General features: G+C 38.2%; 1 protein-coding gene across 1 annotated transcript in view; it reads right to left on the bottom strand.

Moving 5' to 3' along the window:
* The window catches only part of ELP3 (elongator acetyltransferase complex subunit 3), an 83,694-nt gene that overhangs the window by 11,206 nt on the left and 55,743 nt on the right, over positions 1-16,745 (bottom strand). Inside the window, exons 11-14 of the mRNA XM_029938409.1 lie at positions 13,464-13,554; positions 9,969-10,034; positions 8,136-8,363; positions 7,133-7,214 (exon numbers count right to left, since the gene is read on the bottom strand). Coding sequence (XP_029794269.1) covers positions 7,133-7,214; positions 8,136-8,363; positions 9,969-10,034; positions 13,464-13,554 — 467 coding nt within the window. The remainder of the gene's footprint in view (positions 1-7,132; positions 7,215-8,135; positions 8,364-9,968; positions 10,035-13,463; positions 13,555-16,745) is intronic.

Genomic DNA, 16,745 nt, shown 5'->3' with positions numbered 1-16,745 from the left:
AATAATTCAAGCCATCTGATAAAAAGAATAAGAAATTTCTTATTATGTCCTGCTGGAATTAGAAATGCTTGAACTAAAAGGCTCTATAAAAACAGTATCTTGGTTGCTAAAGAAGGAAGCATCAATGTTTTCCAGAATTATTTAGTGATCTGCTCACCCAAAGGGGAAGAATCTACCAAATCCTTGTGTCTAAAAGATCTAAAACAGGAAAGTTTTATCAAAAATTGAATGGATTATAGCAATGTCAGATATTTATAGAAAAGAACAGTACTAATCATATGAAAGTTACATTGATAAGGAGTTAATACTGCAACAATCTAAAATCAGACTTTGTGACAGACAGCAGATGATGAGAAGTCTAGACTAGACAATTCTGGAGAAGGCTTCCTTCCTCAGAAAAAAGCCCATGAAGTGTCTAACTTTACAATAAAGGAAGTAATTTATATCAAAGCTGCCAGACCTCTCAGGAATATTATTAGGAGCCACATGATATAGCACTATTCCTCTTCCCAAGCAGAAGTACACAGTCATAATTCCCCATACCCAAAACTAAGAGGAACAAGAAGGTGGAGAAAAAGTATACAAATGTTAAGCATGTCAACATCAGCGGGGCTGTCCTCTGGGACATTAATGTGCCCATTTCTGAGATACAGGGAGACTTGACAGCATGGACCTGGGAAGAGAAACAGCACTTGACAGATACAGATACTGTTCCTCACATGCCTACAAGCAACTACCTACTCATATCACTAGCTTCTGCCTAGGGAACATCACCATAAACTAAGTTACTAACAAGATCCAAACAGTGGAAACTCACTAGTGGCCTACTCAGGAATACTTGGAAAATATGCATTAGTTACTATAGTCATGAAATACAGAGAGGGATGAGTATAATGCACTTAATATACAAAGTGCTACATGTAATCTGGTACCTGACTGAGGAGTAGTCATACCAATGAATGAAGATCAAGTAGGGAATGCAGAGTCCTGGGAGGAGCTATGCAATGAAGCCTCCACAGTCCAGCTGCAATACACACACCAGTTAGCAAATATTTAGCTAATATCTTATCTAGCGAAACAGTATTCCATGTCATCACTGCTAGTCTGATTAAGAATAAAATCCTCCTAGCAAAGCAATATTTTTTGTTTTATCTACGGTCTTTAAAAAGAACGATATTACTCACCACCACAATAAAATCCTATTGGAACATGCACCAAAAAAGAAATATGGGGGCACCTGGGTGGCTCAGTTGGTTAAGCGGCCAACTCTTGATTTTGGCTCAGGTCATGATCTCACAGTTCATGAGTTCAAGCCCAGCAGCATTAGGCTCTGAGCTGACAGTGCAGAGCCTTCTTGGGATTCTCTGTCTCTCCCTTCTCTGCTCCTACCCTGCTTGCTCTTCTCTCTCTCTCAAAAACAAATAAACATTAAAAAAATATGTTGTTAGAATGCCAAAGTGGAAGAAATAGAGGAATATACAAAACCCTAACAATGTGTGTTTGATTAGGGGATAACTTATTACAAGGTAAGTTATGTAAAGGGATGAAACAAACTACAAAAGAGCAAACGTCACTGCTCCACTTCCTCCCTGAGAAGTCCTGTGCACACAGCATGCGGCACAGGCCAGGCGGCACAGACCGGTTTGCATTTGGCAGACTTCCTGTGTCCTTAGCAAACAGATAAGCCAAAATGAGGGAAAGCTTTTCTAGGCATTTTGGTAAGGATTAGGAGTCCATTACCAGACAGATCTAGTTACAAATGTACGCTTTTCACCTAGATTATAATGCAGAGAATAAAACTACCTTCACCTTAAGTAAAGGGAGATGGGTTGCAGCCTGGAATACAGGTGAAGTTTCTGGGGTTCAGTAAGTAAATCTAAGCCATTTGTAGTTTAATGAAGCCAAATGACTGTTATTTTCTGCCCACATATCATTAAACACTGGCTCTGGGGTACAAGGCCATTAATTTCAGTCCCAGGAAACCATATTGGATTACGTAAGGCATAGGCATGTTGGTTTTTTCACTAGTAGGAACTGCAGATGTAGCTTTAGAATCATATTCTGAGCATCATGATTTTAGAATGATCCCCTCTCCACAGTGACTTTTTTACTCTATATTTAAGGTTTGAGGATTATTCGTCCTATATATTTATCTTCTCCCCTTTCTCTCTTCTTTGCCTGCTTAATGGGTTTAGACAAAATGGCTAACAGTCTTTGACTTCAGTGGATTTCTGTCATCAACCATTTGGACATTTTCCTCATTTCTCACCATCACTGTGTGATCTATCAGCCTTGTACAATTCTTGGCCAATGGCCATATTAATTTTCTACTTGAAAGAACACAAATAGAATACTGCTTATGACGAAGGTACTAACGGGAGCTTGGGAATAGCTGTTTGTCTTGATGCATACTAATTAGCTTGGCAAATAGAAACAGTAACATGATTGGATCTGATACCTAGCCAAAACTGCCAAAAGAAAAAAAATCATTCTGTTGGGTATATTAAGTGGCTTTTTAAATAGCAGCTATTAACAGTTATAGGAAATGGTACGGGCAGTGTAACATCAGAGATATCCAGTTTCCATGGTGATTATTAGTGATGGCATTTCAAATGTTATAGTCAGGTTCTACAGTATAATCACTTGCACTTGACACCATATAACAGGGAAGAGGGAAAAACAGCTTTACCCTAACATATTTAAAGGAAAGAGAGATAAGCATCCATTTAGATACACATCATGGCTTTGAAGTAGATACGATTTGTATCTTAAACAGATGTACGTTGAAAGAAGCTACTACATAAGTTGGTGAGAGATACTAAAGCACTTGGGTATAATAGGGACTAATTTATTGCTTAGATATTTAGCAGTAATTAACTGTCCACACATTATTTTATAAACTGGTTGTTCTTACCTTATCAGTTTACTCATTTTTGTATGAAGAAAAAAGATGATTTTCTTATTCTGAAGCAATTAATCATGAGTTGAGATACAGTCTAAGTAGAGAGAAAACTTAATCTTCCCCTGCAGTTGAGGATAATCTGTGGGGTGAAGACTGAGCTAACTGCGCAGCCCCATCCCAACACCCCTCAAAGACCAGCAGCACCTCGCCCTTCCATGATCTGCCCTCTCAACTCTGGTCCCTTCAACATAAGAGACACTCAACACACTTGGTGATTTTGATGTTGATGAAGCCAAACATTTCATTTTTGCTTTAATTTTCACATTTAGAGTTTGATGGTTAACTTTGAAACACAGTTTACTATGACAATTATATATACTTAAAAAAATAGAATGAATAATCTTAAAGGGCTAAGTGCTTCATTTGACTTCAATAAACAAGAAAACTGTCAATTTCCTCAAGTAGCTATAAAGTCAATCTTTTTGTTTTTTAAATGTTTTATTTATTTTTAATACAGAGAGAGACAGAGCATGAGAGAGGGAGGGTCAGAGAGAGAGAGACGCAGAATTGGAAGCAGGCTCCAGGCTCTGAGCTGTCAGCACAGAGCCTGATGCAGGGTTGGAACCCACAAACATGAGATCATGACCTGAGCTGAAGTTGGAGGCTTAACTGACTGAGCCACCCAGGCACCCCTAAAGTCAATCTTTTAAAGAAAGGATAAATTAGCTGTAAAACAGTCAGTATATACCTTCTATATACAAAATATATTGAGGTAACAAAGATAAAAACTGATTTGTTTTTAACAGGGAAAAATAGAACACATGGAGTCTTTCTGACTAGTGATTCAAATCAGATCTACTGTGCAGTTAATCATATTGTCTAGAGGCAGAATCAAAGATTATAAATCCAAATAACAGAGAAAATCTGCTGGCAAGTTGAGGGGAAGTCATAATGAATCAGAATGTAATTAAAACAAAAAAACACTCTACATAAGTGCATTACTCTTCCAGTCACTGTAACCAGAATGATGAATGACCTGTCTCTCCCTTTACTCAAGCTACTAGTTATGCCAGGACAGAATGTGTAGGCCACCACTGTGTGCAAAAGCCTACAGACCAGAACAAGGATGGATTTACAAATTAAGGACAAAGTCAGGGGAACCCCCCCCACCAAATACAGGACACTTAGGTCACAAAGAAGCACCAAATAGCAATGAAGTCAATATGTATCCACCTAGGATAACCTATCTATAGGAAACTATCATTTTTATTATCAAATCTCTAACATACAAGGAGACTGAGCTCAATTACTAACAAAATTAAAGGGCATCCTAACATGGTTTCAGGAAAGAATCTACTTAAAATGTAATCAGTAAAACACAAGTGGTTATGTTGAGAACTAAAAGAGACGAAGGCACTACAGGGCAGAATTCTAGACTGCTAGAATTGTAAAAGAGAACCTATCCCAGTTGTGCCTAGTAACAGAAGAAAGATCCATGGATATCACGTGAAATCGCCCAAAACCACAAGGAGTGAGGGCTGCCGTCAACACAGCATGGACTCCAAACTCTCCCTCCACCAACTGTCTCTTGCTATATAGCGCACATCTGACGAAGCACTGTGAATAATACACACAGTATACAAGCACCACTGCAATCATCCAGAGATTTTCATTCCAAGGATCAATTGATGGAGAACAACTATTTGACTTTTTATAAAAACTAATTAAAACACAAAGACAGACAGACAGACACACACACACGCCATTGTACTCAAAGCAGAGAGACCACAGTGAAATACGAACAAACATGGAAGGACAAAAGCTACATAAAAAGTGACGACAACGCCTACTTTAAATCTGCACTACTCAAAGTTCTGAATAATGGACATCCCAGGTGTCTGATTCAGAAACTTAACTGAACAGTAATGTATTACTAAATTAGAGAAATAAAATGCATCATATACAGAGAAATATATTCTTGGCCTTTTCATTAGAAGGGTGATCAGATCTTGAGTCAAAGAGAAAGTCAAGGTCCTATGTGCTTTCCTTAATAGAAAGCAATGATCCAGCTGAGAGACTAGAGACAGGAAATCATGCTTCCTTCCTCCCACAGAACTCCCTTTAGTTCCGAAAGACAATCTAGGATTCTCTTACCAAAACCCCCCTATACAGAAATCTAGTAGACTATTACAGCAGCTAAGGAGAAAGTTCTTCTTAGCTTTTTTCAGCAAGACTCTTATTATTTTAAAAATTCTACAAGCAGATGATCTGAAATTGAGCTATTATTTAGATTATGATAAAAAGCTAGAAAGAGGACATTTGCTAATTTCCACTTAGAAAGACACCCTGCTCATAAAAAGCAGGAACTGAGGCCCTTAAGGGTGCCTGAATAGAACCCCAGGCAAGCCAGGGGCCCTCTCTGCATGTAACATTTCTAAAAATAGGTATTATGAAGGCTAATGAAATAATGTGGAGAATAGAACACCAATGTTCTTTGGTTAAAATTGATTATGTTCCCACAGATATCAGAAAACCATGTGACTGCACAGTAGACTGTGGGTGTGCAGGCCCCACAATGGTCACAGAGAGTATCCTTCCCTTAATGGTTTGGAAGAGACTGAAAACCTTGCTATTCAAAGCATGGTCTGAAGACATAATCAGCAGAGCTATCACTGTGAACTGGTTAGAAACGCGGGCTCTCAAGCCCCACCCCAGACTGACTCTCCATTAAGACAATTTTTTAATGTTTATTTTTGAGAGAGAGAGAGAGAGAGAGAGAGAGAGAGAGAGAGACAGAGAGAGAGAAGAGCATGAGTGGGGGAAGGGCAGAGAGAGAGGAAGGCACAGAATCTGAAGCAGGCTCCAGGCTCTAAGCTGTCAGCACAGAGACCAACGCAGGGGCTTGAACTAACCAACTGTTGAGATCATGACCTGAGCCAAAGTGAGATGCTTACCGACTGGGCCTCCCAGGTGCCCACTGAATCTGCATGTTAACAGGATCTCTGGGTGATGCACAAGCACAGTAAGGCTTGAGAAGTGCTGTGCTGAACACACTGACAGTGCTCTAGCGAAAGGGGCTGCGGAAATGTCAGGCGCTCTCAACCCTTCACAGGTGTGTGTGCAGAAGTCTCAAGTCAGACCAGCCCTCTCCAGGGAGCAGGGAAGGTTGACTTGTTGACTTCTGGACAACCACAGGTTAGACAACTGAGAGGTATACATGTTTTATTACAAATATCAGTATCAATCAGGTGAGCCTGTTTTTAGTGAAATTAAGAGTAACAGAGAAAAATATATAAGGCTAGCCATGTTAAGAAAGGTTTCAGTAACCTGGATAATGCCAAAAACCATAGCTGGACTAAATGATTAAGTGTGCTGGTTCATTACATTTTCATAATTATTCTAATCATTAAAACCTCGGCACGGGTGTTGATCTATTGATTAGCAACAACTTATTGATTTTTTTTAAAACCTCATTTCAACTCTCATTTTCAGAAAAGATTATTTAAAGATCTTAAAAGAATCTGCCTTTAAGAAAGGAGGATGTTTTCTAATGGGAAAATAAACCTGGAGGAAAAACAACCTATATTCTGATCATGGCTTCTGCCACACCAGCTTATAAGGAATAGCAATTTGGGGATACAGTATGAAAGAGTAGGAGTGAAGAGTATGTATATTATTCCTCTTCTCTCACGCTAGAATTTCCTTTTTGTGCCCACTTCTCCAGTTATCTGATGTCCCACACAAAGTATGGGGCAAGTGACAAGCCAGGGAAAGCTGTTCCCTGGAGCAATGTCACTGAGAGCAAAGAACTCTGCCTTTATATATCTTGAACTGGCAACTGAGGTTCCATTTTAGCTTTCTGAACAACAGTACTGGTAACAGCCACACGGCTTTACTTCTTCTTGGGTCCATATCACCAAATTTTATTTTCTCAGAGTAACTGGACACAAAGCACAAGAGAGGAAATGACCACAAAGACTAGTGGGGAAAAGATGACTGGTGTGACAGCAAAGAAGACAGGACACCGATTCCTGGTCTGGCTACTCCGTGCTTCTGAAAGCTCTACCCCACCAACCTGTTACAGGAATTTTGCGCGTGAGCAACAGTCTTTCACTGCTGTACTCTGCCCAGTTCTGACTAATCGTAAATAGGGGCAAGAGAGGCCTCAGATAGTTTTACGTGTGATACGAAGTTAAAATGTGAATGCATCATGAATTTTAGATCAGTTACCTGATATAACAGCTATTTTCCCAGATCCGTGTTCTTCTCTAGCTATTCTTTCTGCCTCCTCCATCAGAAGCATGCCAAATCCCTGGAAGGAGCACAGGAGGGAGTTAGGGGATTGAAAAGGAAGGAAGTCATTAAGAGGGGTCTGTACAACAAAAAGGCTAATATTTAGAAGTTGCTAAAAATCTGCTAAAGTAAGAGTGACAAAAAAAAAAAAAGCATGGGAGTAAGAGAAGAGAAACCATTCAATTATACCAAAAATACACTGTTGCAGACTAGTAAAAAAGGGAATAATTTTTGCAACAAAAGCCATCAAAAGGTATTCTGTGGTTGATGTAATCCCATCACAGCAAGGGGGCAATTGCCTCTCAACTTCCTGTCTCTTTTTAAATAAGCTGTAGGCAATCTCCAGGTGATGAAGTCTGGGGCATCTAATCTCGGATCTATTAGTCACCCCTACAATTTCTAAGAGGTTTTTGAAACCAGGCAATATTCCTAAATCACTAAGTTTGGGGTCTACTCTATATCCACAAATAGTGGTTTTAAGCCATTTTCTGGAAATTTTAAAGAGTGAGTTATTTCTTTATTTAGGTTGTTTGTGGGGAGTGGAATAGAATTGCACTGTATGTCAGATATAGCTTGCATCTATGAAGAGCTTTAATATTTCACAAATGCTTTCACATTATTATCTGCTTTGATTTCATAATACATAGTTGAATCATATGAAATTGCTGGTATTAGGCCATTTCTGACTTTCAAAAATAGCAATTTCATACGGTTCAATCTACCTGACTGAGTCTCAAATTTGTCTCTCACTCCTCCTCTTTCACACCCAAAAGAAAACATCTCTGAACATACAATTTTAGTTCCTCAGTTTCTGTCCTTGCCTTTCCCCCTTCCTCCTTCCTCTTCTGCCTTTGCCCCCTCCCTCTGCCCATTTCTTTTCTCTTTTCCTCCTTTGGGCAAGTTTTTAATGATGGTAAAACAGAAATTGAATACAAGATACCTGATGCTGAAATTTAGTAGGATCGCGACTGCTCACAGGGACTACGCTTCCATACACATGTAGCTCTCGAACTATGGAAACACCTCCAACCAACTCAAAACGGAACGTTTCTTCTGAACACTTTCGTAATCTCAGGAGGCCAATCAAAATGTCTTGATCTGGGTCTTCATATGACAAGAATGTTTCCCAGCCACCATTTGCAACATAATCTCTCCTCACCAATTCAACCTGTTTAATAAAAAGCCACACACACACAGTTTCTTAGAGAAAATTTATTTTTATAAGTATAAGTATTTATTTAGGTTAATAGAAACAATTAAGGATAATGGATAATCATGAATTATGTTTATTTTTACTTGTCTACTTTCAAATACCAACGATTAAGGGTTCATGCCTTGTTCATGGAATATTATAAAAGAAAAACAATTGTGTAATTGCATAAATATTTGAGCTTCATTAACCTTGAGATTCTTACAGAGATCCAGTAAATGCTTCTATGTACTTAAATCTCTGACCCTCCATGAAGAGTCTCTGAGGTAAATTACGCACTATGTCACATGCATAGCTCTTGGGAGCACCACTGAGCCCCAGAACTGTCAGGTCCTCAGTGGTTTCATTTTCCAGACTTTACTTCTTCCACTAAAACTTGCTTTCAGGGGAAAAAATGTGTTACTGGTCATGTGATGGGATTTTAAGAAAGTATGGCATCCCACAGGGCCTTTAAAATAGTATGCCTAGTTATAAGATTAAATGTTAAAGAAAATTCAAGCACTGGAGAGTCAGTAGCTTATGAGGGAAGCTCTGTGGTACCAATGTACTTTGGCTTTCAACTTAAACTCACTGTTCAAGTGGCCCTTGAATTTTGCATCTACAGAAGCATATGTAACAATATTCACAGAGAAACCTACCTATGTGGGCATGATGGTCACACACACATTCTGAAGATGGGCTGACTGTACCAGTAGTGAGGTGAACAATTCAGACTAATGCTTGTATTTGCTCTCAAACTTAATGTCTGCTAACTAACTGGATTGCACAAGAATTTGGAAAAATAATTAACCGTGCTTGGGTCTACTTTTTCCTCAAAAGGTCCCAGATATTAAAAATATCAATTAAACAAACAATGCATTTTGAGAACAGAAATATCAATGCAGGTATCATCTAATCTCTCTCAAGTGGGGTTCCACAAGAGAACTAATCCCCACAGAAAGTCTGCCATCTAGCTAGGCATTGTAGGTATATAGGAGAGAGAGTTAACTCATTACAAACAATGAATATGTTTAGGAATTAGGCTTAAGGTTTGTGGAGCCCTTACTGATATGGGTCCTCTATTCATTTGATTACCACCAATGGGCAATAATTTAATAGTTATAGTACACACAAAAATAAACAATACATTCGGCTCTACCTGAGGTAGGCACTAGCTGCATGCAGATATTGATATTAGAATTAGAATTAAATAAAAATTAAAACTCGGTTCCTCAGCTGCACTGGCCATTTTTCAAGTGCTGACAGTCACATGTCACATTGGACTGATACCATATTGAATGGGAAAGATTACAGAACATTCGGAGCTCTGCAGAAGGTTCTGGTGGGCAATACTGACCTAGAATGATGTTCAGACTTGGCTTTTCTAACCTGTCTCTTCTACAGCTCAGCCGCCCTCATATTTGTCTTTCCTGTCTTATCAGCTATATCTGATCCTCAATTACTCGTTGCTTAGTTTACTCATTAACTTCTAGGGATCAGTCCTGATGGTAAGAAAAAGTGGGGCCAGGCTTGACAAAAATTTATGAACAGGACCCTATTTCTCTGTAAAACGAAGAAACTAACCTGGTATGGCCGTACTTTGTGATGAATTTCTTGGATTCCAACCTCTCTGGTTCTCACATCTCGACACTGAAGGAAAAAAAGTGGAGGAAGAGGGCAAATACAAAACTGGGTAACTAATTCAATGTTTACTCACACCTTTCCACCAAACCCTGAGCTCAAAATTAAGTTTGGACATGATTTACAATGAGATAATCAGAACTAAATTTAAAAATAAAACCATCTTTAATAAATCTGAAGATGGAGGAAAACAAAGGATGAAGTTAGTATAGTAATGCTTAACAAACAAGCTTAGAACTCAGAGATCAGTATATGGTACCCAAATAACATATGTCCTAAAATCTGGAAATGGTTTTACTCTGGGGATACAACTGTACCTGTAAGTAGAACCCAAAACTATGTATACAGAAGAGTAAAAAAGCAAGTTCTTAATTTTTAATTATCTTCATTTTATGGCAATTAACTTTTTTAGCATTATCATGCTTGTATCATTTAGAAGTTGGAGAGAGTGCTGTGGTGATTTTCCTTCTTTTTTCTTTTTGTTTTTGCAGAGAAGGGCACTGTGGGAGAAAGGAGGGGAGTGAGGGAGGAAGGAAAGGAAGAAAAAAGACGGGAGCTGGAGTATGTCTTATACAGTCTGAGCCGCAGTCAGAAGAGCACCGCTGGGGGCTGCAGCCGATGTGCGTGCAGTGCCTCTCCCTGCACAGCCACGCTTGTGTGAGACAACTCTCATGGCTTTTTTTTTTTTTTAATGTTTATTTATTTTACGAGGGGGAGAGAGAGAGAGCAAGCTTGCACACAGAGAAGGAGAGAGAGAATCTCAAGCAGGCTCTGCACGGTCAGCGCAGAGTCTGACGTGGGGCTCGAACTCTCGAACCGTGAGATCATGACCTGAGCCAAAATCAAGAGTCAGAAGCTTAACCAATTGAGTCACCCATGTGCCCCATGACCCTCACTTCTATTCCACAATACAGTATACGTACTACATAGTCTGACATTTATAATTACAAAGTCCTTGAAGTATTCCGTTAAATATCCTATGGTATATTTTCCCATACAGAACAAACTGTGAAAATTATTTTCAGGATTCTAACATTTTCTACCAGTGAGAAAAGATCATCCTAGGAAATGTGATGATGTCATGCAAGCAATACTACTAAAATAGCATATTTATGAAGTGCTGTTACATATGTATAGAATTCCATGAGAAAGATAAGAGCTCACTATTCAGTTTTATAAAAACAAAGCTATTTCCATGTTCCAGACATCAGCCCAAGAGAATAATGCTTTGCTGATGTGGATTCCATGAACTCAAACAAAAACTATATAGCAAACAAGGATCACAAGTCTCTGTAATTACAAATCTACTACATTTAGATGCTGTCTTTGAGCTACAGCAGTTCTATACAGTAGCTTGCATATAAACATGCCAGAGTTACATGCCTTAATGAACAACTGCATGCCTTTTTCGTGGGCATGGGTGTTATGAGAGAACGCTTTTTATTTATTTATTTATTTATTTATTTATTTATTTATTTATTTATATTTTTTTAATTTATTTCTTTGCCACCCAGGTGCCCCTGATGAGTGCTTTAAAGGACAATAAAGAGGAAAAGAAGAAAGGGGGGCACAATCCAGGTGTGGAGACCGGGAAGGGCCTCCTTGAGGAAATGATGTTAATATTGAGAAAACAGGAGGAGGGAAGGAGAGGCAGAGGAGTGGCAAAACAGTGTTATGGTGGAAGGAACAGAATGTTGCCAATTCTTCCCATCCTTTCCATTCTAGCCAGCCCTCCTGACCCTGATCCTGAGTGATACACGCTTAGACCCATGGTCTGGACCCAAAAAGCCAGAGGCCAGCCCCCTCTTCTCCCTGGACTACTAAAATGGTCTCTTATTAGCCCCCCTCTCCCAGCCATCCCTCAGCATGCCACTTGGCATTTTATTTATTTATTTTTTTTAATGTAACACAATTTATTTTTTAAAATATGCAATTATTTTCCGTCACTTACAATACAGTAGTTACAATGACACTCCAAACAGAAAAGCAAAGTAAAAAATCAAAACCCCTACTTCTATTTCATGTAATTAGACTTATACAGAAATTAGAAGGTTAAGTACCAACTAGTTAATCACCTAATTTCACAGCTATCTGAAGTGGCAATCGTTACATAGCAGCTTATCTATGATACATTCAAGATACATGATACAATTTATTACTTGCCCATAAGCTAGAGAATGCTTTTTAAAAGCAGAGATTGGTGTGTGCTTATTTTCTGGTAAAGACGCTGCCTGTGTGAGCTAGATGTCTTTCAGCTGTCTTCAGTGTTTAGACTCAAACCCAGTGTAAGAGAGAGTATAAGGGATACAGGGTTAACGATGATAGCTAGATGATGAAGTTATCAGAATAACCAGGTCAGGTCAGTCACTGTGGCTTTGGTATTCTTAGAGGAGAGAGGTGCTGGAAGACAAGGACAGCTGGAGACTGGGAGGAAGAAAAGGCATAATTCAGTCTTGTCTGCTTGTCTGGTGCTATTAATTACTGTGCCTACTACATTTGCCATTTTTCCAGAACTTAAAATTGTCTTTTTCTTTCTGTTTTTATTTTTTGTAGTATAAGCCAATCATGTTCACAAACTCTCCTTTCAACAATTTTCTGCAAAGGTTTCTCTATAATAATTTGAGAATAAAAAGTCTACAAACATGATATGCAATTTGCAAAATGATGTCTCTCAAAGTCTGAATTGTGCATGAGAACATCTCACAGCTCCATTCCAGACATAGTGAATCTGAATTGCTGAAGGCAGAGCCCAGGAATCAATGCTCAGGACTTGACCCTGTTTCTGGCTTTTCCTCTTTTTAGTAGCTCTAAGAATGAGTTTCTAGGACACTGTGAATTTATGCTATAATCACCTTACTTTGATAAAAGAATCATTTGGAGAGACTGTTAAGTTGCAGATTCTTGGGCTCTTCTGTATGTTCAAGGCCAGAAGAAAGAAGGTGTTGAGTAAATACCTAAAATAAGTAAGTACCTGAATAAACAGGGGGGTGGAGTGGGGCAAGGGACTTTGGAATATGTGGGCAACAGCACTGTTTTATAATCATTTTACACACATAATCCTGGTTTCTTCAAACATATACTCATATCTTCTATCTTAGCTAGTCAAGAACTGAACATCCAATACTTCAAAAGAAAAAAAAAATACTTCAAAGTTTAAAAGAGAGAGTTGAGATCATAGTTGGCATCTAAGTAGGCAGAAAAACAACCCTTAAATCAACAAACCTTACTCTTTTAGAAGAAAGCAGAGGGGTGTGAGGGAGAGGATGCAGCCTTTGCAACCACTAGTTTCCGTCTCATGTTTTATATACGTCTAGTAAGAATGCCTGCAGTATATGAAAGCTTTCTGACCAAACTTGTGAGTCTGCATTTGTGTATTAAAGTTACGTGCCCTGTGTTTCTTGATTACTTTGATCTCAGCAGTTATGGTCGGACTCTTACCTGTATTCCAAGGTCTTTCATTCTTGCAAAAGCCAGCTCTCTCAAATTACCATGCTCCACTCCTGAGCTGACTAAGGGCATTGGAATATCTCTGCAGAAGAAAAATATCAGCTGTTGCAATATATAAATCATTCTCTATAGCAGAAAGGCAGGGATTTTTTTAAAAAAGGAAACAGAAAAACCAAACATACAAAAACCTACAAAGCAGATCAGAAAAGCAGGATATTCTAACCAGGAGCAAGGTTCAGGACTTCTGTGTCCCTCAGTTTTCCCATCCATGAAATCATGATTTTCACCTACCACTCAGGGTTTTTGTGAGAAACACCTGAAGAAAATCATTTTATAAGATTACAAAGTGTGAAACAAACATCTGATAACCATCAGTAATGATCTTTGAGGAGATATATGTACTAACCAAAACAAGAAATAAAACTTTTAAAAATAAAATCCAATATATTTGAAGAGGAAAAATAATAATTTTTAAAATGCTTATTTTTGAAAGAGAGAGCACACGTGTGTGAGAGAGCACTGGGGAGGGGCACAGAGAGAGAGGGAGAGAGTGAATCCCAAGCAGCCTCTGAGCTGCAGTGTGGAGCCTGATGGGAGAAATTGATCCCAAGACCATGAGATCATGACCTGAGCTGAAATAGAGTTGGAAACTTAACTGAATGAGCGACCAGGTGCCTCAAAATAACAATTATTATTAATGTACTGCTTTATTGCTAGCTTATAAACACTCTCCCACACAAGTCGCTGAATGGCAAATAATCAGGAAGCTCAAAAGCCTGGCTTAGCCAACAGCTGGACTCAAAAAGAATATATTTTCCCTTGTTTCCTATAAATCTAAATTAGAAGCAACCCTGCATTAGAAGAATAACAGCTTGTCTAAAAATGAGAGGAGAAAATTTTATTTCCTGGCATTAATACAGCTGAGATTCCAATCAAAACCTGAGGTTCCGAGTTCTATTTTGGTAGTCCCCCTCACCCTCTTCTAAACAAAAATCCGCATTTAAAGAAAAAAGTTAAAAAAACCTGAAGTAAGAATACACTTAGCATATCTGTTTCCCATTCAAAGACAAGTCCCCAATTTGTTTTGTCTAATATTTGGCTCATTAGAAGAAAGACTTGAAGAATACACCAAATACCTTTTCTTCTCATTTTTGCTTTTGAATTAACTTGAGTCTTTTCTCTGTTTACTTATCCCTCCAAATGTTAAGTATATACAATTAGCTAATTCACCCATTCAATTCTAATAAGACATTTCTCATTCACTTAAAAGATCAGAGGCCAACCAATTAACATTAAAAGCTACACACAGTAAATCTATTAGGCTCTGGAAGCAAATGAGGTTCCCATCAGACACTATTTAAAGCAATGATAAGCCAAAATTCTTTAAGACAATGACACACCAATGAATTCAATTTTAGAATGATTAGTTAATATATATGGTTTACTTACAGTTTTTGGTGAAAAAGAACTTTCTATCTTTGAAACTATAATTTTTTTTTTTTTTAGTTTATTTATTTTGAGAGAAAAAGAAAGCATGAGTGGAGGCGGGCAGAGAGAGAGAGAGAGAGAGAGAGAGAGAGAGAGAGAGAATGAATCCCAGGCAGGCTCCGTGCTGACAGATGCAGGGCTCAAACTCACGAACTGCAAGATCATGACTTGAGCCAAAATCAAGAGTCCAATGCTTAATGGACTGATTCATCCAGGTGCCCTGGAACTATCTTCTTAAATTCAAATAATTTTAAGTTAGTGATCAGATGCAACTAAATGAAGGTTAGTGAAGTAAAAAAATATGGTTTGTTTCAGCAAAGAAATGTACAAATATACTATTTGAAATATTTTGTGGTTTCATATTACATAAACCAAAGTTCAAGTCTTCTAAATGCCCTTTTATACTGTGAGACATTTTAATAACTCACAAACACCTGTACTTTCACAACTTAAAGTAAAATTTAAAATCCTGTTATATATGACATGAAATTAGTCTGATAAAACCAATGGCAATCACTATCAGTACCCATTATATGACAGATACGTTCGATTCTTGTTACTCTCTTGCACTCAGATTCTAGAAAGGTAAGTTGAACACCGAATTCACAAATACTTAAAACACTACTCCTGCAGAAAATGCCGGGATAGGTTTCTGTGAGCTTTTGGTCACATTTTCTTCAAGTGACCAATATATAACCTTGTTTTATGTGTGTTTCTTTTCAGAGATAGTTTGTTTAACATATAATTGGATTTATTAACATAGTACTTGTGGCTAGCAGGAGCATAATTCAGGCTTGAATGAAGCTTATCTATTATTTGTTTTCTTCAGTAGGCTCATCACAGCCTTCTTGTGCTTAGGAATGCTAGACAGAAAGCTCTTTAGCACTATGCTTGGGGCTACTTTAAACAGCAAAATCAAAACAAAGGACACAAAGGACACAAATATGAAAAATGGGTGAGGTAGACTGCAAAAAGGATGCCTGTTTATAGCGTGAGAGCTGAAACAAGCCCACAGGATCAGAACAGTATCTTGTCGCCCATTAGCCCTTCAACCACTAGCCTAACATACACCACTGCCTCTTGTCTCACCATCTCTATGATGGCTGTCAAAGTGGTGATTCTCTCTCATGCCTTCTGCATTTCTTAGTTGGGCTTGTAAGGAAGAACTAACTCTTCCCCATTTATTTATGAACTCATGGATTCCTGTTTTATTCAAAGAATTGTAATCTGATACTAATGCTATTTATTTTGTTGCTTTTGTCCTCATTTCTTATTTCCTTACTTTCTGAACAACAAGATGTTCCACATCTATCTTGTATGTTTGCTGTCCCAGCCCTGGAACTGGTCGTTTTTTCCAAGCAGCCCTGATTCCTTTAAGTGGAGAATGGTATTTAGAAATCAAGATCTGGGCACTCACTGTGCTCATTACAACTGAGGTATCATTGCCTCTAGACTCTCTCAGTATAAACAACCAAGAAACGTATGTATGTATTATGTGTATGTACATATACACACACACATGAATATATGTATAGACATTCATATATGCATATAAACATGTCTATAACTATTTCTATAGGTAAATTTAAAAAAAACACTATGGGTTCATGCTGATAATTACAATTCTAATCCAGTATTCAACTTTCTACTTTTCAGTGATTATAAATCCCTTCTGACGGTGAGAAACCTGGCTCTCTTATCTCTAATATATTTACTTTTCTGCTAAATCAAATAATGTGTTAACGTAACCCATCTCCTAAATACTCAGGCTGCTGCCACTGTATT

This window comes from Suricata suricatta, chromosome 1 (assembly GCF_006229205.1).
Source record: "Suricata suricatta isolate VVHF042 chromosome 1, meerkat_22Aug2017_6uvM2_HiC, whole genome shotgun sequence".
Classification (NCBI taxonomy): domain Eukaryota; kingdom Metazoa; phylum Chordata; class Mammalia; order Carnivora; family Herpestidae; genus Suricata; species Suricata suricatta.
Note: the sequence above shows the minus strand (reverse complement) of the source record. Positions and strands in the feature narration are given on the sequence as shown.